The sequence below is a fragment of the Geospiza fortis genome, unplaced genomic scaffold (genome assembly GCF_000277835.1).
Source record: "Geospiza fortis unplaced genomic scaffold, GeoFor_1.0 scaffold53, whole genome shotgun sequence".
NCBI lineage: Eukaryota > Metazoa > Chordata > Aves > Passeriformes > Thraupidae > Geospiza > Geospiza fortis.
Window position 1 is genome coordinate 459,717 of NW_005054305.1, and position 23,053 is coordinate 482,769.

General features: G+C 39.8%; 1 protein-coding gene across 3 annotated transcripts in view; it reads left to right on the forward strand.

Annotated features, from left to right (window-relative positions):
* MYOM1 (myomesin 1) overlaps window positions 1–22,135 on the forward strand; it is a 72,392-nt gene extending 50,257 nt beyond the window's left edge. For 2 of the 3 annotated variants that reach the window (XM_031066566.1, XM_014312011.2), the window contains 13 exons: window positions 3,082–3,218; window positions 4,050–4,194; window positions 4,780–4,839; window positions 5,090–5,157; window positions 5,719–5,832; window positions 6,398–6,485; window positions 7,190–7,228; window positions 7,322–7,427; window positions 9,226–9,389; window positions 10,907–10,943; window positions 11,259–11,281; window positions 12,851–12,906; window positions 17,542–18,520. In XM_031066566.1, the coding sequence (XP_030922426.1) occupies window positions 3,082–3,218; window positions 4,050–4,194; window positions 4,780–4,839; window positions 5,090–5,157; window positions 5,719–5,832; window positions 6,398–6,485; window positions 7,190–7,228; window positions 7,322–7,427; window positions 9,226–9,389; window positions 10,907–10,943; window positions 11,259–11,281; window positions 12,851–12,906; window positions 17,542–17,814 (1,310 nt within the window). In that variant the 3' untranslated portion in view covers window positions 17,815–18,520. Of the gene's footprint in view, window positions 1–3,081; window positions 3,219–4,049; window positions 4,195–4,779; window positions 4,840–5,089; window positions 5,158–5,718; window positions 5,833–6,397; window positions 6,486–7,189; window positions 7,229–7,321; window positions 7,428–9,225; window positions 9,390–10,906; window positions 10,944–11,258; window positions 11,282–12,850; window positions 12,907–17,541; window positions 18,521–19,475; window positions 19,600–20,823 lie in introns of those variants that run through there. The other variant, XM_031066565.1, reaches the window with a different exon arrangement.
* The last annotated feature ends 918 nt before the right edge of the window (window positions 22,136–23,053 follow it).

Genomic DNA, 23,053 nt, shown 5'->3' on the forward strand with positions numbered 1-23,053 from the left:
ATTCATTCTCTCCCTCTTTCCTGGAACATTTGACAAAATTTTAACATGCTTTCTACTCTTGGGATGATATTTTTGTCACTTCCACAGATATTTATGATACCCTGGTAATAGCATGATTTGGTTATTTTTATTGGAATATTACTTGAACAAATGGGGGGAAAATAATATTGGATTACATAATGAATCTTAAAGCACACAAGATGAGACCTAAACCTGGTCTCATCTCCCACCATAGTCTCTTCTTTTTCATTCCAGGCACTAAAACTCTTGCCTGCATTTTAAAATCTTCAGCTTAGTGCATGCACTGCTGGCACTTCTTCCAACTCAGCCCACATTGCACCTCTCAGCCCAGCCAATCCTTGGCTACAGAAATGGCCTTTTTGCCTACATCATCTCTCTCATTTCCTTCTTCGTCTTTTTCTCATCAGCTCTACTTCTTCTCAGCATACTGTATCAGCTTTTGATAGCTTAATGATAGCCCAAACAAACCCTTGTTTACTCTTGCTCCTCCCAATTATCCTCTCCTAATTATATTTTCACACCACAAGTCGGTCATCACAAAACCTTGCTGCTGTCGCATGACCTTACTTGCCCTGACCCTTCCCTTCTTGAGGTCTTTTCCATGCTTTGTGTACACTACCAATGTCACAAATGAAGCTGCTCAGGACACAGATCAGATCATGTTTTTTGCACTGTATCAGGTAACAGCACAGACATAGCTGTGCATGAGCTCCCATAAGGCACAGGGGGAAAAGGGAGATCACTGCAGAAAGTATCCTTTAAGGAGGAAACTTGTCTCATATGCTTTGGCCACTTCTGGGCCCTTGTGTACACTTCAAGAAAAACATATATTACAACTAGGGGTTGAGATTGAGCTGTTTGTGCTTCTGAGCAGCAATTAATGGAACTTCTGCTTAGAAACACATGCAGCCAGTAACTCCATGGGAAAATGGATTGCTTGAATAAATGGAACTTCTGCTTAGAAACACATGCAGCCAGTAACTCCATGGGAAAGTGGATTGCTTGAATAAGAGCCTTACAGAGCACAGCCATGTATGGGTACGACAGTGTGTTGGTATGAGGTAAAAAGAAACTCTTCCAACTCCTCAATTCAGCAACTGCCCAAGGGCTGCCTGTCAAGTGCTGCCAGTAATTTGTAATGCTATACAAGTAGGATGTAAAACCACTGGAAAATGCCTAAAATAGCTATCGGTGCTTATGGAAATGTTTTAAATAAGACTTCTGCTCATGGCAGACTTTAAGGCAAATTTGTCCGGTTCCTTTAGGCTGAGAAGTGATCAGACTTTTCTCCAAGAAAGAATCCTTTTGCAGCCTTTCAGCCATTTATTTAACAGCTGCCGAGATACTTTTCTCTCTTCCATGTTAGACTAAGATATTCTTAGTTAATAACAGGCAAGCCAAGTGGGGGTTTAAAATTTCTGTAGAGCTGACAGTGGGACAAAAGCAGTGCAGCCTGAAGTCTATTCACACTCCCACTTGCTTCCTGCAGCATTTCAGTTGCTTTGTTTTAAGAAATTATGCAAGCCCTGAGATTCCTTCTATTTCTTACACACACAGTGATGTGCTGGATGAGGAAGGCTCACATGGACCATTCGCACAGCAGGGACACACTTCCATGGGGTTGTCTTTGCCCCACTTCCTCACAGCAATGCTGCCCTTCCAGGCTCCAGGCTTTTCCCTCTCTGGTTAAGCATGTGCCTTTTCCATAATTCTCTTTGTTTCCTGGTGATTGTTGCCTCACCTCCCAGGAGCTTTGTTTCTATCAGAGGCAGACCCTGTGCCACTCAGGCACTGAGAGCACACACGTGGGTGTGGGGTGTGGGAGGGAGGAGTGAGTGTGACAAAGGAAGAGCTGAGGGGTTCTCAGCCCCTAAGTCAGTTTGGCAGTGGGGTGGGCTGGCAGCTGTGCTCCAGAAGGCACCCCAGTCATTTAGAATGGAGCAAATAGCAGGATGAGAGAAACCAGACTTACTTTGGTCTCAGCCCTGTCCTGCTGCAGCTGAGCCTCTGCATACACTGAGCTAAAGAAACCAGCCTGCCCTGGGAGTGTCTTCACACACATGATGACTCTATCATCATGCGTTTTGCAACGTGTTTGTGCACTGTCCTCAGCTGTTCCACCCTAGCAACACAGACTTTACACTACTGAGAAAGTGGACCCTGGGGGAGAGTTCACACACAGCGGCACACATAATGCTGAGAGTATGATTTTTACTGAGAATCTGCACATCCACCAAGACAGATAGCATGACAGAAGTCAGTGAGATGAGCAAAATGCCCCAAATGTCAGAGTCTAATTCCTTGTGCTTCATGTTGCTGATTATGGTGTCTTAAAGAAATGCTAAAATGAAACCAAGCTAAGGACTGTTACTAACAGGAACTAACTAAGTAAAAAAGAATTACCTATGGTATAGTACATGATTTTTACATTTTTTTTCCCTGTTGACACACTGAATTGGTTTATATGTAGGGGTTTCAGTTACTTACAAGAAAACAAAATGTACTGGGAAGACTGAGAATGTGTTGGGATATTTGGTGAATTCTGGAGATGGAGGTTCCACTCAGCAGAGGATCAGAGTGTTTTCAAAAATCTCCCAACCTACAGCTCAGAAGCTGACTTTCTGATCTGGCTTTCTGCTTGGAGATTTTTTGTTTTGTTTTGTTTTTTTCCCCTCTGAGTCACTTCACTGTCTTACAGTAATATTATTAGACAACTCATTAAACATGGGTCTGCAGCATACAGACTCACATAATGCTGCACAGATATTTGCAGTTTGCATTTGAAATAGCCTTTTTTTAGAACGGAGCATAAATCAAATCTTGAACACTTTTAGTTTGGTCAGACCTTGTGATTGAAGGATCAAAAGACTAAATCTCATCTGTCATTCTAGGTATATGTGGGTGGAGAGGCATTCTGCCTATGTGAAGAGCTGTTATGAGCTGGTTACCTTGCATACAGTATTCAAGTATGGAAGGATTAAGTGGCTTTCTGGATGTAGCAGACAATAGTTGTTGGGGCACAGGCAAAATAGGCATCATTCCTTTCCTTCTTCTTTGTAGCTGTCCCACTTATCTCAGAGTTGGCAGTGGAAATCTTGGAAAAAGGAGAAGTGAGATTCTGGCTGCAAGCTGAAAAACTGTCTGGCAATGCAAAGGCCAATTTTGTATTTAATGATAAGGAGATTTTCAATGGAGAGGTAAGGCTTTTCACTGCTTACATGCGTTTGCATTTTCATGAGTATCAATGAGGATTATTGTCTCTAGTATACTTCCAACTAGTGTTCCACTCTGATGAATTTTCATGAGAAATAGCATATGTCATGGAATGCATGATTAGAAAGACTTTATCCATAGTTCTGAGGTCCATATGAATTCTACTGGATGCACTTTATAAAGGGAAGTTATATGCCTTCCTGCCACTTTTGTGAATACCACCTGTTCTATTAACTGTGATTTCAAGGAATCACTACAACTACCCAGACTCCTCCTACCTCCTTCATCTATAGCCCTAGAATACCCTTATTCTCACCTGTCTTTGTGGTTTGAAGGAATTTATTACATCACAGAAAAATTCCCTAGTGTTTGTTTCCAGCTGCAGAACTTGTTACACCCAAAGATGGGACATGGCATGATTTTGTTGCAACACTGATATCAGATAGAGGCAGAGCTGGAGCATTCCAGACACAATCTTGTACAGTATAATCACCCTCAAAGAAAGCATTATTCTGAAGAGATGCAAATCTAAACCTTTCTAATGAAAAAGATTATAGTGCTCACTGTGCAACAAGCATGATGTGCTTGTACAACCTCAGTAAATAAACAGATTTATTTATTTGGTTGTACATTTGGAGCTGGAGCTTGAGACAGTGAGTCTAGAATAGGATAGTGATCTGTACAAATGTGAACCTGAAGAAGTGGGAATCCAAATAAAGAAAACAAAGTTTCTCCTAAAGAGACATTATAACGCTTCACAAATATTTTCTGTGTCTGACCTGTATTAATTGTTGCTTTACTTTCCACTCCTGCAGAAATATAAAATGAAGGTGGACAAGAATACCGGCCTTGTTGAAATGATTATGGATAAACTTGAGGAAAAGGATGAAGGCACTTACACGTTCCAGCTTCAGGATGGAAAAGCAACCAATCAATCTAGTCTTGTCCTCATTGGTGATGGTAGGCTGTATTATGGTAATCTGTATTATGTGGTGGGCTGCCTTTTCACTGATTTCAACACCAACAGATCTTCCAGTTTTTTTATGTCACAATTTTGCCTGCCTCCTACAGGACAGGGCATGTGTGTGAACTGAAATTTTTAAAGTGATGGGAGAAACGGGAATTGTTGCAGAAATGTAAAATACTGCAGCATGTTGTAGTTTGCTTTCCTATGGGTGGAATGAAAATTTCCCATATAAAAAGCCCATTCAGCTGGGAACAAGTAGCTGCACCTGTTAGAGCTTGAGCAGCTGCTGACTCTGCTGCCTCTCATTTGCCTTCCTACCAGGAGCTGTATAATTGGGGAATGCACATCATCAGACAGGACATATAAAACTCCTGATGACTGCAAGCATCTAGGGAAGTTGAGTTAGCCATAATCAGCTTCTGACATTCTGGAATGTCCAGTGAAAACCTGATCCTATGGCCAGCTTCTCACAGACATCCAAGTGACAGAGTTAGACTGAACTGTTACAGTGATATTCAGCATTGTACAAATGGCACATGAAGTTTAACCTTGTATTTCTTACTGGTTTTAATTCCTAGTATTCAAGAAGCTACGGGATGAAGCAGATTTCCAGAGAAAAGAGTGGCACAGGAAACAAGGTGATAATACAAATACCTATAAGTATCACATATGTGTTAGCCTGTTAAGAGTTTGTTTATAGTTATTTATGTTCGTTTGAAATACATGGGTTTTGTTGTGTTATGTGGTTATTTCTGAAGCAGAAATAGGAAAAATAAAACCACATTAAAATATACAGTATTCTTGTCAAGTAAAACACATCCGTCTTTCATTTTGCATCATGAATGCCATTGATGTGACCTTTAAAAATATTCCTGTAAATTCAAACAGGTCCTCATTTCGTGGATAAACTGGGATGGGAAGTTACTGATGAGTGTAATGTGATGTTGAAATGTAAGGTAAGGGGAAAGGAAAACCCTGAGTACAATATCCAGGGTACACCACACTGGCCTACCACTACCTAGATGGCTGGGAAGGGACTAAAGAGATGCTCTTTGCTTTTGTACTCCCAGCTGCATGTTGGACAGAGCCTCTGAAGGTTAATTCTGCTGAGGCAACAGCCCATTGCATGTAACAAAATATGGTGGAAAATAGCTTGAAGTTCTTTCTTCAGGTCCATCAGCCACTCACTCAAAGAAAGGCAGCTGAAAAGGAATGACATCCCTTTGGGACTAATTCATTTTTGGCCTGTTTATGCATGTAGAAATTCCCTGGGCAGGATCAACTCATTCCCCGGTCTCCTTTTTCTCTGTTTGCATCCCTGTTGTTTTCCCTCTTGCCTCTCTCATTTTAAAATGGAGGCCTGCAATAACTCACTGCAATCAGGTTGTAAATCTTGCTGTTCTTCTGTGAGAGACCTGAACACGCTAACCCATGGAACAAGCTAACCCAAATTACAACACTAAGGTCCCCTGCTCAGATGAAGTGAATAATTGCAATGTGGTTTTCATCCATTTTAGGTGGCTAATATTAAGAAGGAAACACACATTGTGTGGTACAAAGATGACAGGGAGATAATGGTAGATGAAGAACATGACTTTAAGGATGGTGTGTGTACTCTGCTGATATCAGAGGTGAGTGAATATCTTCATTAGCCTTCAGTTGAAATTAGAGTTCAGATGAGTTATATGATCTAATCTGGTACACCAGCAGAACAATTGAAAAAGGAAGTGGGTTTTAAAAATGGAAAAGCTCACAAGGCGTCTGTGTTTTCACTAAAGCAAATGTCTGTCTGTAACTGCTTGTTCAGATTTCCAGGAAATGATGACAGAAAAGATAATAAGCTTGTCACTTCCTTTGCATGTCAATTTAGCAACAGATTGAGACCACATTTCCATTCTGAATAGCATTTGGAAAGTGCTTGTCACTCAGGCTTTCAGAGTCACCAGAGGGGTCTGGTTCATACCCAGCCTTGCAGCAGATCTGGGGTAGGACAAGGTCCTGCACACCAGGACCTCCTGCCAAAGCCCATCCCAGCACCCCAGGCAGCAGTAGGGCAGCTGGGGGGCACGGGGGCGGCCTCAGGCACCAGGTACCTGCTGGGGACATGGACAGGATATCAGCTGGGCTCACAAGTAAAATCTAGATTTTTCTACAGTACCTGTTCTGAAAACTGGCTTTATCATTACAATATTGCAGTTTTCTAAGAAAGATGCTGGCACATATGAAGTCATACTGAAGGATGACAGAGGAAAGGACTCCAGTGAGCTGAAGCTCAAGGACACAGGTCAGAGTCTGGCTGTGCTCAGCCACACCAGCAGATACCAGGGCTGAAGTGGGTTCAGGGTAATACAGGCATCTGCACGTGTTGCCTTCCTGTGGCTTTGTTCCTCATGCATACAACACCATCTGATTAGAAAAACTGAGATTTTTCAGTTCAAATAACATTTGAATACAGCTTATTGCATCTGGATTCTGTATAATTTTGGGAGCATACAGTGATTACCACTAAGCAAAATTACAACAGATTTCCTCAGGGGGCTATCAGTAAACCTACAAGTATAGAAAAAAATTACAGAACTAGATAATTTAAAAATATTTTTATTATATTTTGTCAATTACTTAGAGGCCTTTCCACTTGCTGTGATTACGATGTTCTTAACATTCCACTCCTATCCATTAGAATGTATATAAATGGGTTAGCATTCCAGCCGAACACTGTCATTTACAAAAAAAAATTATATAACACTGTCTTGTTCAGCTGCAGCAGTGTTCATCAAGGCTGCACTTAAATAAAGCCTGGAAACTGTAAAATAACAGGCTACATTTCTGCATTACTCAGACTTCTAATGTGCTTGAAAAGGTAGCTTTTTCAAAGACTGGTTTTTCAAACCTTCTGGGGAGAATATTTCAGAGCCAGTACTTGTCCAGCTGTTGACTGTGCTTGAACTGCAGACACAGAGTCTTAGTCTCTGGATTTTATTTCCACAGCTTTTGCAGATCTGATGAATGAAGTATGCAGAAGGATTGGTAAGCACTTAATTCTTTTTTCAAATGAATGACTCATTGTGGCACTCAATGAATGGCTGTATGGCTGCATAAAACCATGTGCTCTTCTTTCAGCTTTATCTGCAACAGACCTGAAAATCCAGAGCACAGCTGAGGGTATCAGACTGTACTCCTATGTTACCTATTATGTAGAAGATTTGAGAGTAGGCTGGGTGCACAAGTAAGTACACAAGAGCTTTGCAAAACCCAGTGCAATTCTGGTTTCATAGATCCAGAAAGAACCTGGATATGCAAGAGAGATGAGGCCCAGGTTTCCCCTCCTCTCTCATGAGTCCTTATCTCATATGAGTTTGTTTCAGTCAATTACATTCACAGGAAATCGGTATGAGAGCCAGGTGTGGTGGTTCCAGGCCCTCCTGTTGTTTCTCTCATGAAAGACAGTCCCATGCCACAGGATGCCAGCAGGATGGTGCTGCTTCAGAGCACTTCCCACCTCCCCACTGGGAGCTGCATCTTTCCCTGACTCAGTTTTAAGGAGTGATGCAAATATAACCCAAGAGACCATCAGGCTTCAAAAGAGGCCAGCACCATGGGTTCAGAGATACCTGCCCTGGAGGTCTGCTTGTCTAGAAGCCACAATTCAGTGGAACTAGGACAAGCAGGCATATCCTCTTAATGCATGACTTCATTTTTAGGAGGCAAAGCAAATTCCAGCATGTGCCTGGGGTAGTAAAATCCAGACAACCCCTCCTGCAAGCTCTACAAACGTAACCAAGACAGACAGAAGAACTGAGATTTTAAAAAAGAATTTGAATGCCCAGCTCCCCATAAAATTAATGGGAGTTGCACATCCAAATCTATGAGACAGCTTTGAGTTCTCAGCCAGCACAAACAGTTCGCACTGGAAAACCCAGAGGAGTAAATAAGAGAAGTAAACAACTTAGATCACTTCAAATCTATTATTACTATTCTTGCTGTTTCACTTCCTGTGGACATGGTAGTTGTTAGTCTGTATGATGGAATCTGAATTACTGATCTCTCAATAAAACTCCTGTAAATGAGGCACAGAATACCCAGGATGTGCTGTACCAGGCTTGCTGTAATTATTGACACTGATGTTAACCAGCACCCTGTCAGAGAAATGAAACCCATTGGAGGCCTTCTTGTTTCTTGGCACCCTTTCTGACCTGGTATCATCCAAAGTCCCAAGTATTTCAAATAAGTGCAAGAGAGTATGAAGTATTGTGGGGGTTTTTCCCCCCTCTCTCTCTTTCTCCATTTCATTTTCAGAAACTTGTTTCATCTTGAAGTATATCAAATTAATCTAGTTTTTTTTTCCCCTCCAGTGCATTCAAAGTTATCAGTTTAAAGATAACAAGGAAATGAGCAGCTTATTTGGCAAATATCTTTTGCCTCATCCAGCGAAATTAACTGCTTAGCTAGAAAGCTAAGAAATTGATTTTGGGGGGTGAGGGAGGGGGGTGTTGGGTTTTTTGATTTTTTTCTTTTGTTTTCTTTTAATGGAAGATATGCTTATGTCAAAGTGTGTTTAAATTCCAAACATAGTAGAGCATCAGAAATCATTCCAGCTGGGCAAACACCATTTCTGACAAAAGTGGGGAGTTTTTTGAATATGCAGCCCTGTATACTTTTGTTTTGCCCAAGCAGAAATAAATGCTAATAAGAGAATAGCAACATTTGTGGATGCCTGGGCTACCCTTCAGAGATTCAATTTTTAGACTTGTAGAGCTTTTCTATGGCTCAGGTTGCAGACTGAGATGCATAATTCTTCTGCAAGCTCTGAGGATGGCTGGACCTTGAACAGGGAAAGGCTGTCACACTGATTCTAGCTCAAAACTCTAGCAAGGGTTTGACTTCAAAGGTTTCAGAATATGGTGGCATGCCATAGCATCTTGGAAATCATTTGGTAACTCCAGATGTGCTCAGTGGCTCAATATGAGCAAACCCTTTTTATACTGCAGTAAAACCAAAAGGTAACATTGTTTTGTGCTTTTCAGTGATACCCAGATTAAGTTCACGGACCGGATGAGGACTGGTGTCACTGGGGAGCAGATCTGGTTGCAGATCAACGAGCCAACTCCACAGGACAAAGGCAGATACATAATGGAACTCTTTGATGGCAACACAACGCACAAAAAGACAGTGGATCTTTCTGGACAAGGTAGGCCATTCCCTCTGCTAACATCATCCCCGTGTGGGCAGTGTGCTGTGGCAGCATGGGAGCATCTACAGCAGCATCTTGCCACAGGCCTGTCACCCTTTGGGGTCTGTGGGTGCACCCACCAGTCTGGCACTTTTTGTAGGGACTGTGTCAGCAAGCCTGACAGAGTTAAGAAGCATTTTTGGACAACACTCTCAAGGATACAATGTAGCTCTAGGGGATGGTGCTGTGTGGGATGGGGAGTTGGACTTGATGATCCTTGTGGGTTCCTTCCAACTCAGCTTATTCTGTGATTATGTGATTTGTTTTCCCCAACCTGTGCTCTCAAGTAATAAAATACAAACCACTTTTTCCTAATCTAAATACCCACTTACAGTCTGCCTACTGAGATGCCAGCCCAGTTTCTGAGCTATTTTACAAAACTCCTTGTGTTGCTGGCATTGATTGGCAGTTTTAAATATGAGTTGTAGCACTGAATGCCTTCTGTGTGTCTCTCTTCCAAGGAGTATTTCCAGGAGGAAGTGAGGGACGAGTTTGTTCTGATATTTTCCTACCCTATTTCTTTGATGGGTGTATAGAACTCCTCATTCTTCAGAGACGCCAAGACCTCTCATCAGCATGAGGAAGGACTATTAGGAGAAAAATTTGGATTGACTGTTGGAAGATTTTACTCTGAGAGACCTCTCAGATCCTAGAGAACAGATTAACTCCTTCCAAACTGCTCTTTCCATTCCCAGCTGTTCCCATCCCCAAAGTTTCATTTTTTGTTTGCAAGCTCTGTGTAAGGGCGATAACATTTTAATCATCTCCATGCTGCTCCTTCTGTACTCTATCTCCACTTTCTAGGAAAAGACATTTCTTCTTCCCTTTCAAAGCAGGAGAGGTTGACCTCCCCCATGATGGCAGCTTAGCCTGAATTTACAAAGGAGACAACAATTTGTTGTTTGCTTTGCTCGTAGCCATCAGTGTGATGCTTCAAGCAGATGTGAAAAAACCTTGGAAAATCATCTCTCTTGTATTCCACAACCCACTGGTCTCTGAAGTGTGTGTGCAAGATGTTCCAGTGTACTTCACTTGTATACATCTACATAATCTATAAATAAATTTATATATAGGGAGTGCATGCTCAAAACAATTTTATATAGGAATGTACAATATAAAAAGTTTGGAGGGTCACTGTCATAATCCCTCATTTAGGTGATGTATTGTGCATTTCTTTCTCTCTTTTGTGAAATTACTTCAGCTACTACTTTCTTGCCCTCTGTCTTAAAGCCTGATTTCTGGAAGAAAAAAAGTGTGTTTATGCATTCATATGTGTATATAATAGCTGCCATTTACCAGATGGCCTTTATCAGTCAAACCATTCAGCATTTTAGTGTTTGTACAGTACACATGCATGCATTTTAAATTTTACATTTTCAATTTATCACATCTACACTTTAAATTTATTTATTAATTTTAAGTTTAAACTTGTGTGATTATTTCTCTCTAAATGTACTTTTTTCCTCTTTACAAAGCCTTTGATGAAGCCTTTGCTGAGTTCCAGAGACTAAAGTAAGTATTATGCCATCTAAATACTGTAATGGCAGCCATAAAATAATAACAGTATTTGTTTGTTTTGTGCTGGAGATAACTTTATGTTATGAAACAAGTCCTAGTCATAGAGAAGCCCGTAGGAGTTTTGCATGTGACTTCTTTGGTGCAACTCTTATATAACAGTCAGGTAGCAAAGAAAAAGCTGTATTGCCAAGCTATGAGAGAGATTTTCCTTAATGGATTAAAAGCAGTTAAAAAGATAATCTATTTTTCAATCACTCTAAGTAAACCTTAACTGAAATTGGACTTTCCCTTTGTTTCTTTCAACTCCAGGCAAGCTGCGATTGCAGAGAAAAGTAAGTAGGCCTTCTTTGACAATGATTGCAACTGTTTATGAAGCTTGTCTTCCTCTCCAGGAAGGTTGTGTGTTGGGAAAGAGAGGGCATGTAGGCATGTTTATATGCATGTGCTCATCCTAAAACAAGTTTGTCCTTACACCAAGGAGAAGTGAGTGACCCTTTGTTGATTTAACATTGGTGCATTTTGCAGCCAATCTTATTATTCCTATGGGTTAGGTTGATTTTTCTCATCCAAGTTCCTGCTCTCAGTATCAGTTAGCCTTCTCTAAAAATAAACTTTATTGCTGGGATCTCTCATGCATGTTCTCTGCACAAAAGTGTCTTTGTTTTCAAAGATCAAGAAAATAATTTGGCTAGTTTGAATGCTCTAAAATGTCAAATGGCTCAGCATTACTTACAAAAATGGGTAAGAAAGCAACAGTAGCTTTTGAATTGCTTAGAATCTCCTCACACTCTTGCCTGTATGTCAATTCCAACAGAGCAACTAAAACAGAAGTATGTATTAACTACTTAAAGAGTAAGTTATTAGCCTTCAACTTGAATTATTACACACATTATCCTCCCTACTTACAGAAGAAGCCATGGAAAAATGAACTGTTCAAATTCATTTCAAATGACTTTCAGACCTGCATAAAAATGAGGGCAGAACTGGCATTTGAAAAGTTATTTGAGAAAAATGCATAGAGAGATAGAGCAGGGCTTGGATGGGAGCAGTGACCCCCACAAGTCCCGGCTGAGACAGTGCAAAGGGGTCAGTGATTGCCCTGCCCTTTCATTTCTGACCCGGGACTGCCCATAAGGCACTGGCACGTTAACTGTCACAGCACAGTGCCTTTCCTGCTCTCCTAAGGCTGTTATCTCTGGGCTCCAGAGCACATCTTTTACAGAGCACACCAGAGGGGAACATTCTGTACAGCCATTTCCTTCCTTTGCCAGGCTCCACCCAGACATGTAACGAACAAAATCCGTATTCCAGGAGAAGTGCGCTAAAGCCTGCGTGTGATTGGCTTATTTGTATTTGTCTAAGACTACTGTGGCACTCGTGAGTTTAAAGCTAGATCAGTCAGGTACCAGTCTCATTTACACACAGATACACACAAGTGATGGAATTTCATTGTTGCCACTGAGACTGAAATCTGTCTTTGTATCTAGATTACAAGCCAATCTCTAGCACTTTACCAGGTGTCATTCATTTCCCTTTGGACACCCAACGTTTTTAGTTTACTACAGTAAAAATTTTGAGCACCAGATCTCAAAAGTGTAAATCATTTTGTGCACTCAGAATTAAAACTCAATTGATATCAAAGTCTGCAGGACACTGCACATGTACTTTAATTCCTCTGTGTAAGTGATTGACACCAACTATTAACACATCTTTTGCTGTGAATTCAACATATTTTAAAGTCCAAATGGTGTGCTAAAAATGCTAGATAGTTCTCTGCTAGCACAGATATCAGAGACAAGTTGTACATAAATAAGACAAAAGGAAAGAACTAGAAGAGAAACAGGATTCTGCACACAGTTGATTTTGAGACACTAAAGAAAATTAATCTTCTTTATTTCCAGATCGTGCACGGGTACTTGGAGGTTTGCCCGATGTTGTCACCATCCAGGAGGGCAAGGTACAGTAAATTAACTGAAGCTTTACACAACATCCCAACAGCTTGAATGCCTTTCAATGATGGCAAAACATTCATCCTTTTTTTTTTTAAGATGCCATCTTTAAAATCTGCTACATTATTTATTCATCCTCTGCCTTCTGTACATAATTCAGTGGACTTGCACAGATGGGTTTATGTATTCAGGGCAGTGTCTTTTCTTAAGAATTAGATAAAAGTGAGATGACAATGTGAGTTGGGACTAAAACTCCTTATATAACCAGCTCTTTAAAAATTCATGCACAGGTTGCACAGTTAGATTTTTTTCTTGTATCAAGAAAGTTTAACTCTTCTTTTTCACATGGGAGCCAGTCATTCTATGCTTTCTGCAGTTAAATTCTTTGCAATTTAAGTAGAGGCTGGCCACCTGTAGAGGCTGGCTTTTAAATGGTGTAAAAGTAGTAAACCACAATAATTCAATTCTCATCCAGCCAATAGGAGAAAAAATTCTCTATTTCCTCAGGGTAAAGGAGAAGGAAGTCAAAATAAATCACCGGTGTTATACTGGATTATATTAGGAGAGTTTAGCTGAAAGATTATGGTAAGGCACTCCCAGAGGAACACTGATGCTTGAGCAGATATCAGATGACCCAGAAACTGAGTTCTCAGTCTCACAACTTTTTCCCAGCACACTGCTTCTACAGCTTGCTGTTTAATAGTACTGAGACCAAGAAGTGCCTGCTCTTCACTTCCTGCTGCTCTGCCACCAGCCAGTTCCTCTTCACAGTGTGTTCAAACAGTGAAATAGGGCATGTGAATGTCCCTGAAAACCTGTAATGTGACAACGACAGTAAGGCAGCTCCCTGGTATTTCTGGCTTTATCTGTCAGTAGGTCAGCTGGGTTAAAAGAATTTGATTATAAGCTCAGCAGAAGTGTTAAGAATCTAAAAGCTTATTCTGAAACGCTTAACAACGTGAGATATAGCCAACAAGATAGTACACTGCAGCAGTTCTGGGAAAATCAAGTATGTTGACATTACAAAATAAAATTCTTTAACAGATTTAGCAGTTTGAGAAATGCTGTAAAGTAAAAAGCACTCATGTGAACATTGTAACTGTAGATAGAAGATACAAAGGAACAGAATGAATTAGCAGATTCTCAGCTATTCAGTGCTTGGAGGCGAGATTCTCATGATGCTTTGGCAGGGTGTAAACTTGGGTGTAAACCTTTACCAGTTTTAAGCTTTCAGACAAAAGAGAGTTGATATGAAATTGTGTATGAGTTCACTGACACAAAATGTGCAGTGTTTATAAAAGGAGTTTGTAAAAATGAGTTGCAAAATCTTACCCAGACTCATGTTGTCCTTGACAGCAAGGACATTTGTAACATTTGAATACATGGCTGAAATACTCCCAGAACTCGAGACAAATATCCTTGACCTTACGTTTCTTGATTCAGTAGAGGATCGTTTTGAGAAGGACAGAGAGTGATCAGGGAAAACAGAGCTGGTTTGGGTGGTGTTGGCTTATCTGTCTGCTGTTTGCATATATGCTGGAGAGAGAAGAATGCAATTCTCTGTTGTGTAACTCATGCAAATTTCACAATCATTGAGGGTTTTGTGAAACAGCAAATGAGGTAGCAGAGGTCTGGCAAGCTTTGATTGTGAATTCTAGTGCCACCATAACCACAGACCTATATGAACAGATTGGTATCCTGAGATTGAACTTCCAAGCACATGCGTATCTCAAATTTAAACTTAACATTGTGACTGTGATGCCATTTATTAGCTTTTTACATGTGAGCTGAAGGGTATGGGTGAGAAGGAATGAACCAGTGTTTACCAAGTGTTAATCAAATAGCATTCCAGATGGCCTAAGAGGCTTCCACTGATAGACATAAATGCTCCTCAGCAGTGTGGTATAATTGGAAAAGGCTAAGTGTCAGTTCACATTAGGGACGAATCTGACCTGACAGAGAATGCTAGCGTAAGTTTTGTGTTCAGCTGGGCAACTTAACCTACGTGGCTATTTTAATGAAGGCCTGTAAATGAGTGAAGAGGCTTAGGGTTCTGAGAGGCACTTTCAAACATAGAAGCAACATGTAACATCCTTCTTCCCACCAACTCACTGTTCTACCCTTCTGCCAGGGGTGTAGATCCTCAGAGACAGGCTGGAGGAAGGGAGCAGATTTCCTTAACTGAGCTGCTTCAATCCACTCCCCAAACCATCCACAACTGTGACACTGTACTAATGTGAAAGAAGATTCAATTACAAAGAAATACAATTACACACTTCTCTCTGCCACCTCTACTACCCTGCTCATGATAACCTGCAGTAAAAGGCAGAAGAGGTAGTGAGGGGCACAAAGGGTCTGGACTTGCAGCTGCTGGTTGCTTCAAGTGGACATGCCTCAATACCCTGGGCCCAGGAGTACGAGAGATGCTTTTTAAAACAAAATTATATCAGGTTGAACACAGTATTATAATCAAGGGTTTCGGTGAGTAATAAATATATACATGAACAAAGACAATCTCTTGCCCAAAGAACAGGTAAGTGCAGTCACAGTGAGCAGTTGTTTCTCCTTGGGTATGGAATTGCCTTCCAGAAAACCAAGATCGCACCATCTATACAGTGAATTATAAGATGCATCTCTGCACATTAGTAGCTGGAAAATAAACAGAAGGAGTTGGGAACATTAAGAGAATCACTCATATCAAACAGGAGCTAGTGATGCAAGGTTAAGGAAAATGCAGCTATTTTAAGTAATGATTTAGAAGAAGAAAATCATCTCTGATGCTTGAATCTCTTTTGATTATGGAGTATGACAGCACTTCAAACACCCTAGCTTTGAATGATGCCACTTATGGAGCTGTGTGGACATGGACATCAGCTCATTAGCACTGTAGTAGAGTGGCAGCTGGAGCCACTTGGTGCTCAGCTCTTGCTTGCCTGAGAATCAGAAGACAATAATGTTGAGCACCTGAAGGGGTCCATATGCATTGCATGGCTAATGCTGAGGGTATGTTTGTATCCAGAGTGATAAGGAAGAGGAGGAAATGTAAAACCTCGTTTCCCACTTGTTCTTCAAAAAGATGGACTGATATGGTAACCAAAACCACATTCACAGCAGTGGGCTACGAGAGAAGGGAATCAACAGCCTCACATGGTCACCAGCTGCAGGTGCTGCAGGAAATCAGATAGAGGCCATTTCCACCATGCCATTACCACCTCTCACTTGGAATCTGCCCTCCTTCAGTACCAAGAATTATGTGTTGCTGTTAGAGGAAAGACTTCCCCTTCCCTTTCTCTCTCATTTTGGTACTCAGGTTGGGCACATGAGGATTTTTATTTTGTTCTCAGAGATATGAACACTTCTCACTTTTATAGAGGTGTCAGTTTTTCTATCCATTCATTTCAACAGCCTTCCAGGCATGTCTCTTCTGTCCCATCTCCACTATCACACCACTGGATAAGAAGCAGTGAGTTGGAGGGAAGGTTGGAAGAGATACTTAATTCCAGACAAGTGAAATCTTGTCTACTCCTTATTTATCACTTGGTCCATTCCTAATGAAGCACTGAAGAAGTGCAGTAGAATTTCCTTTGCAGTAGAATGTCTTCAATTCCCAGTCCAGTTAGATTCCCCTTTAAATGGCATATATATAAATAAATTCCTTCCTAAATAAAGCTCCCGCGAAAGGCCTATGTACCACTGAATTGTCATGTGAACTTTTTTCACATTTGACTCTCTATATGAGACTCACTTTTGCAAATATTTTTGAGAAGATTGCCATAGCACTGTGACTGGAGAGGGGGCTCATTTACATGTATCAATATCTCCCAAAAATGAATTAGCTGACAAGAAAAAAGGGAGGCCTGTACAGAGTGCGCCCAAGAGACTCAGAAGCCTGCTGAAGGTACAAGAAGCTGCCAGTGACCTCTCCAACAAGATGATTCTCTAGCAGTGAAGATACTTCCTATGGGCTGATGGGACTGAATTCAGTCCTTGGGAGCAGTATTAACATCCAGGGGAAATACTTACATGAACACTAGAGAATGGGTAAAGCCTGTCTTGATTTCAGTTAAAAATGTCTTGATTTCAGTTAAAAATAGTTTTACAGAAGTGCATAAAACTCTTCCAGTCTGTTAGAAGAACTGTCAGGGCACAGTTTAAAAAGATCCCAAATGATACAAAATATTCCAGGGCTACTTTGTTCTTAGTTATCTATAAAGGCAGCCACACTTTCTTTACTTACGGGATATATATATATATATATATATATATATATGGTGAGTTTAATGTGAACAAAATCATCTGACAGTTCATTAAAGTGTCATTTCATGTCTAACACAAAAAGGCAGATAATATCTAATTTTATATTAAAAAATATGCATGGAGAAACCTCTACTAATGATTATGAGAGTCGAGAAGTGGGTCCATAAAATATTGAAAGGTTTTAATGGCATTCTTGAATTAACTGAGTTCCTTCTTTTCCTTTATGATAGAGAAGAGTGACATAAATTATTGATTACTGATGATGGTATGCATCCCTTTACTAAAAGCAGGAAGCTAAATGGGAAGCTGGGATATTTGGAGAGTCAGGCATCAAAAAACACAGCAAATATTTACTGACTCATAATTCTTTTGTACTTTTTCTGTAGGCACTTAATCTTTCTTGCACTGTCTGGGGAGATCCCACCCCAGAGGTCTCATGGCTGAAGAATGAAAAATCATTTGTATCAGATGCCAATTGCATCCTGAAGTTTGAATCTGGAAAAAATGTCAGCTTTTCCATTTCTACTGTGTCCACACAAGACTCTGGGAAATACAGCATTGTGGTGAAGAACAAGTACGGTACAGAGACCAGCGACGTCACTGTAAGTGTGTACATACCTGAGGAGGAGAGAGAGTCTGAGCAAGAGAAAAAGCAGTAGGATAAAATGAAAGCATGAATTTGAGTCTAGAAGACAGAAGTACAGAGGAGATTTTGGATGTCAGGCTGATATAATCCATGTGTGTAAATGGCTTTCTGTTTTAGCAGGCAGCCTTGGATTTTTCCATTCACTTCACATTTGCTTCTAATACACTTATTTATGCCAGGGAAAACAGGGCCTTTCCTGAATGTTTTCTTAATGCTAACTTCACAGAAACTAATTGTAGCATTTTAAGGAAGGCCAAGTGCATGCTGTCTGTAAACACATGCTCACCATTTCATCCTCTTCCTGGAGCATCTGGAAGGAAAGGATCAAGAATTGTTTCAGTGGAAGCAACTAATGACATAGATGGAAAGATCAAAAAGATTGGGGCATACTTGAGCAGCAGAGTTAGGATTTGGTCCAGCTTTGGTAAAGCTACATAAATGGAACGTGTTAGATCACAGAGAAATGAGTGATGGCTTTTGTCTGTGTTAAGGCCCCTTTGTATTGCTGTGTTAATTTAGTGAGGCCTCAATATGGGTGTCATTTACAGCCCTAACTATTGTTTAATCTGCCTAGACAGGGTAACAGTACTGCAACATAAATGAAAATAAGGCTTAGGAGGCCAGGATGATAATATGTGTGTGTGTGTGTCTGTAAAAGTGTATGAACTCTGCTCTATGTCCACAAATAAACTGAATTCACTTCTTTCTTTCAATCACAAGCTTGTTTCACTGTGTCTGGTTTTATTAGTGACAGCTCATGCAGTTGTGCACAGTATGTTAGTGTCTTAATGCTTTCACCACTGTAATTACCTCCAGCTTCCCTTTAGATCCCTGTTAATCTTCACTTTGCTGTTTGCAACAAAACCACAATGGCATCTCTTCACACCTCTCTGTCCAGACCTTCACTGCTTCACACCTTAAGTCAACAAGGTATTTTTCAAATCATGTTGCTGGAGTAGTCCTATGCTTTTCAATGCACCAGGGCATGAATTGTGATTTAAGGGTGATATGTAAGTATTTTTGTAGATAGAAAAATCAAATCTGTTACCAAAAAAAGTTCAGATTATCTAGTCACAGCAGCTGAGTAAAACAGGAAAACAGTAACAAGAATTAATTTTTTAAATTTCAAGATATAATCATTATAAGATCTGTAATTTGAGATAGAGCAAGCTTCTGGAGTTTGAAGGACTAATGCAAAATTATTTACAATTTTGCTTAGTAGGACATGAAGCCAATTCAAGGATGATATGCAGGTGGCTCCATCTTTGTCCCATGACATACAACTTACAAACAACAGAGTCACAGCTCTTCCATCCTCCAGAATGCAAACAAGAATATGACCTGCTCTTTGCAATAACTGATGTTTATTACTCAGTATTATTTTTAATAGCGATTGCATTTTGACAACAGCTTATTTCTACTACTTTATTTTCAAAAACCTGTCCTTCTGCCTCCCTCCTTTTGGCAGAACAGCCAGGGAATACAAGTGGGTCAGGTAACAGGCTGGATTCTACTTTACTTTGCTTTGGCAGATGTATGTGTCCCTGAAAGTTATATTAATAAGTTGCTTCAAAAGGGATCACTTCCAGGGATTCAGTTATGGGGATTTCAGGCTGAATCTCTGATGCATCCACATGTCTCGCTTGTGCACGTTTTGTTCTTGCTTTGCTTCAGGTGATTGTGATGCCTGTGTCAGGACAGACTGACACAGCCCAAGGACACAATCAAAATAATAAAACTGTATCTAAAAAGAAAAAAGCAATGTCAGCAAGCAAACAGAAGGAAGGGGGAAAGAAAGGTAAGAGTGCCTTCGCTGTTGGAGTCTTCCATTCTAATGAAAAAATTGTTAAATTGTTACAGAGTTAATTGTCTGTGTCAATCAATATTTCATACGTCCCAATCAATCAAGTTTACAGTACAGATGCTCTTAATCAACAACAGATGCAAAGTATGAATTACAGGTTAGGCCTAAGTGAAAGAGACTTAAATCAATATTTTCAAACCACCTTTTCTACTTCCACCGCAAGTTGTCTCCTTGACTAATCTGGCTGATGGAAGATTTTAAAGTCATAATAAATACTTCTAAATTTCTGGACGCAGAGGAAAGACTTTGTAAGCATGTATACATACACAGATGGTGTTATTTTCCAAAGTGAGACTCATTTCAGCAGCTAGATGTTTGATATTTCACCAAAAATAAGGCCTTGCTGATTCAGGGACGCTAAATGCCTAAGTCTTTTAGAAAACCCTGACTGTTTAGCCACTACGTGAGATTCATCAATTATTCTCTCCTAGTTTTATGTCCATATTGAATGGTAAAGTTGGAGTTATAAGTGACCATTTTTTGTCTCATTTATAGGAAGGGTAGAAAATTAAAAGCTCTCTGGTGATTCAGCATTCTCATGTATTACTTGTATATTATTTTACTGTTCTTTTAGACTCTACCTATAGAATTGCTGTTTGGACAATGATTTATTCTTCACAATTACATCTGTCCCATATACAGCATTTTAGCTCCAAATCAGTCTTAAATTCTGACAATATCAGAACATTTGTTTAACATATTTTTGCCTAAGTATTTTTTCTTTGTATACAGGGTGTATGCATGTTATATAATTTCTGAACATTTTTATATTTTTATTTCCCCCCACTCTTTTGCTCCTAAGGCAAGAACAAATATTTTACAGCATTTCCTTCCTCTCTTGCCTTACTGGTATGGTAGACTTTTCTGAGCAATCCTGTAAATTACGTGACTTAAGCAGGAAACAATTATTTCTGTACCTGTAAATGTTTTCCAGTATCTACCTCTAAATAGTTTTAATTAGAGACATGAAGACTTGGGCTTGGTTTTGGTTCCATAATAAGTAGTAATATCGTGTGTAATACTGAATCTCTTTTTATGGGTAGAGAAAGAGGAAAGGAACATGACAAAGTCATAAGCAATGTGAAAGAAATGTTGCTGAGCACAATAAATATTGTTACTTAGCAATACTCAGAAATTGTATTACTTCTCCTAAATCAGATTTTATTAAGCCACACGTAGAAGAAATTACTGCTACAGAAGAGACACTTGATCCAAATGAAATACCCTCTGTGGACACAGAAAAGGATACAAAAAGCAACAAGCAAGCAGCAAAGAAGACCGCTGGAAAGGCAGGAGTAGTTGAAAAGGTTCCTCAACCCACAGAAAGTTTGGATAGGCAGGGAAAGAAAACACCAGAAAAAGCAGCCTTGGCGAAACCCCACTGAATTTCAGTGAAGAATGTGATCCTGTCACCAACAGGATAATAACTTCAACCTGAGATTTCATGAGTGGTATCTTAACCGTAATATTTTAACACAGAAATGTATTAATAGCAGGGTTTTCTTGTGTAACATTTGTATTATTTCATAACTTTAAATTTAAATGCATAGTAGATGGGCACTTATGTTTCAGTACCACATAACTGCACTGCACTGCAGTTATGTGAATTCTAAGGAGTTTCTAAGTATCTGAATAATGATACATGTACTGTCAATGTGAATTTAATTACTAAAAAATGTCCATTATAAGCAGAGTTCATTAGAGCAAAACCTGTCCAGAACTGACACATTTACTACAGTGTAAAGGAATATTGGTATCAGTTACACAGATGTGTTAATCAAATTTATAGGCCATCACAGCTTGAGGCAGATGCTGCTTACTTTTTCAAGGAAATGATATATACAGTCCTCTTCATGCCATGGGGGCTCTGCTTTTCCCCATGACCAGTTTGGCCACAGTGGAAGAATTCCAGAAACAGAACCATCTCCTATGAATGCAGGGGGGCATAAGGCATTTTCTTTTGATCCAAGTTTCTTTCCTGCAAACCTTTTTCATCAGGTGGACCAGGACTACATCTGGCCATTTCTTATCACCAAGACTCACATGACTGCTTTCCAGTCCTCTCCATTAATTCCCCTAAAGCCTTCATGAGTTACTGTGGATAAAGCATTAACCCATGAAATATCAGCTGCCCCCCAAATGCTAATTTTCCTCCACAATTTTTGCCACAGCACTCAGATTTCTGATAAACCCACTGCTCTTCTTCCTCAGTGGCTCAGCCCAAGACTATCCTTTCATCCACTCACTATCATCAAATCCACTGGTTTCTAATAAGAGAATGTAGCTTCATGGTCATGTAAGTAAGGAATAAGTGCAAGGCAAGAATCTCTGCATTAAATCATTGCTGTGCTCATCCACGTTCATTACTGTGTTCATTCACATGTTTATGTACTGAGGATATAGGAAAATATGACTCATTTGCAAATGCTTAGATACCATGAAAGGAGCAGAGTTCAAGCTAAAAAACAAACCAATAAAAATAAAGGTCAGAATTTATTTTGTTGCTATGCAAGATAAGTTCAACTTTAAAGTGACCAGAAGTTATAAAATCTAAGAAATTAAAATAAAATATTTTAATTACTAGGAAGATATTAATATTGCTTTCAACTCTAGGAAGACTCAATCATATTGTATTGTCTTTTTCCAGAGGGATTATTGATGAAAGGTCACTGAATTCCACGGCTATTTCTAAGTGCTGGATCTATTACTAATGTAGAAATACTGAAAACACAAGAAGTACCAGTTTCTAATCCATCCTTACAGAACTGTTAGCATAAGAAAGCAAAGAGTCTCGATAGTATGTAAATGCACAGAACTCAAGACACTGATATCCCAGATGAGAAGAAATTAATTTCTTTCTAGTAGAATTCCAATAGGATTCTATTCAACTCTTTTTAAAACCAACAGAAATTTTCTGTCTGGATGAAATAATAGATAGAACACGTATATGTAGGCAAGTAGAGTAATAATATTCCTGTAAATAATGTAAAGGGTTTAAATAACTTGGATGGTCCATAGTGAGTGACAGAAGGATGTAGGATACAACAGAGAAAAAATTGTAGAAATCAAAATACTGACATCTACACAAAATGGTGTTGGGAGAAACTTAAAAGCAGACTGAACTCCAACTACAATCATCCAACTACACTTAGGTAGTGTTTGACATTGAGCTTGACTCAGTTCTCCATCACATCTTTTTCTAAATCTATGTATTATAGCCCTGCAATGAAGGACATAGGTCCTTCAGAGAAATGCAGTAAGGAGCATTTCCATGGCAGGACACCCCAATGCATGTAACTTTTCATGCAATTATTACAGAAAATGGTAAATATCTAGAGATGTGCAATTCTAGCACTCTGTCAGAGTTACAGAGAGTGGCCCTTCAAAA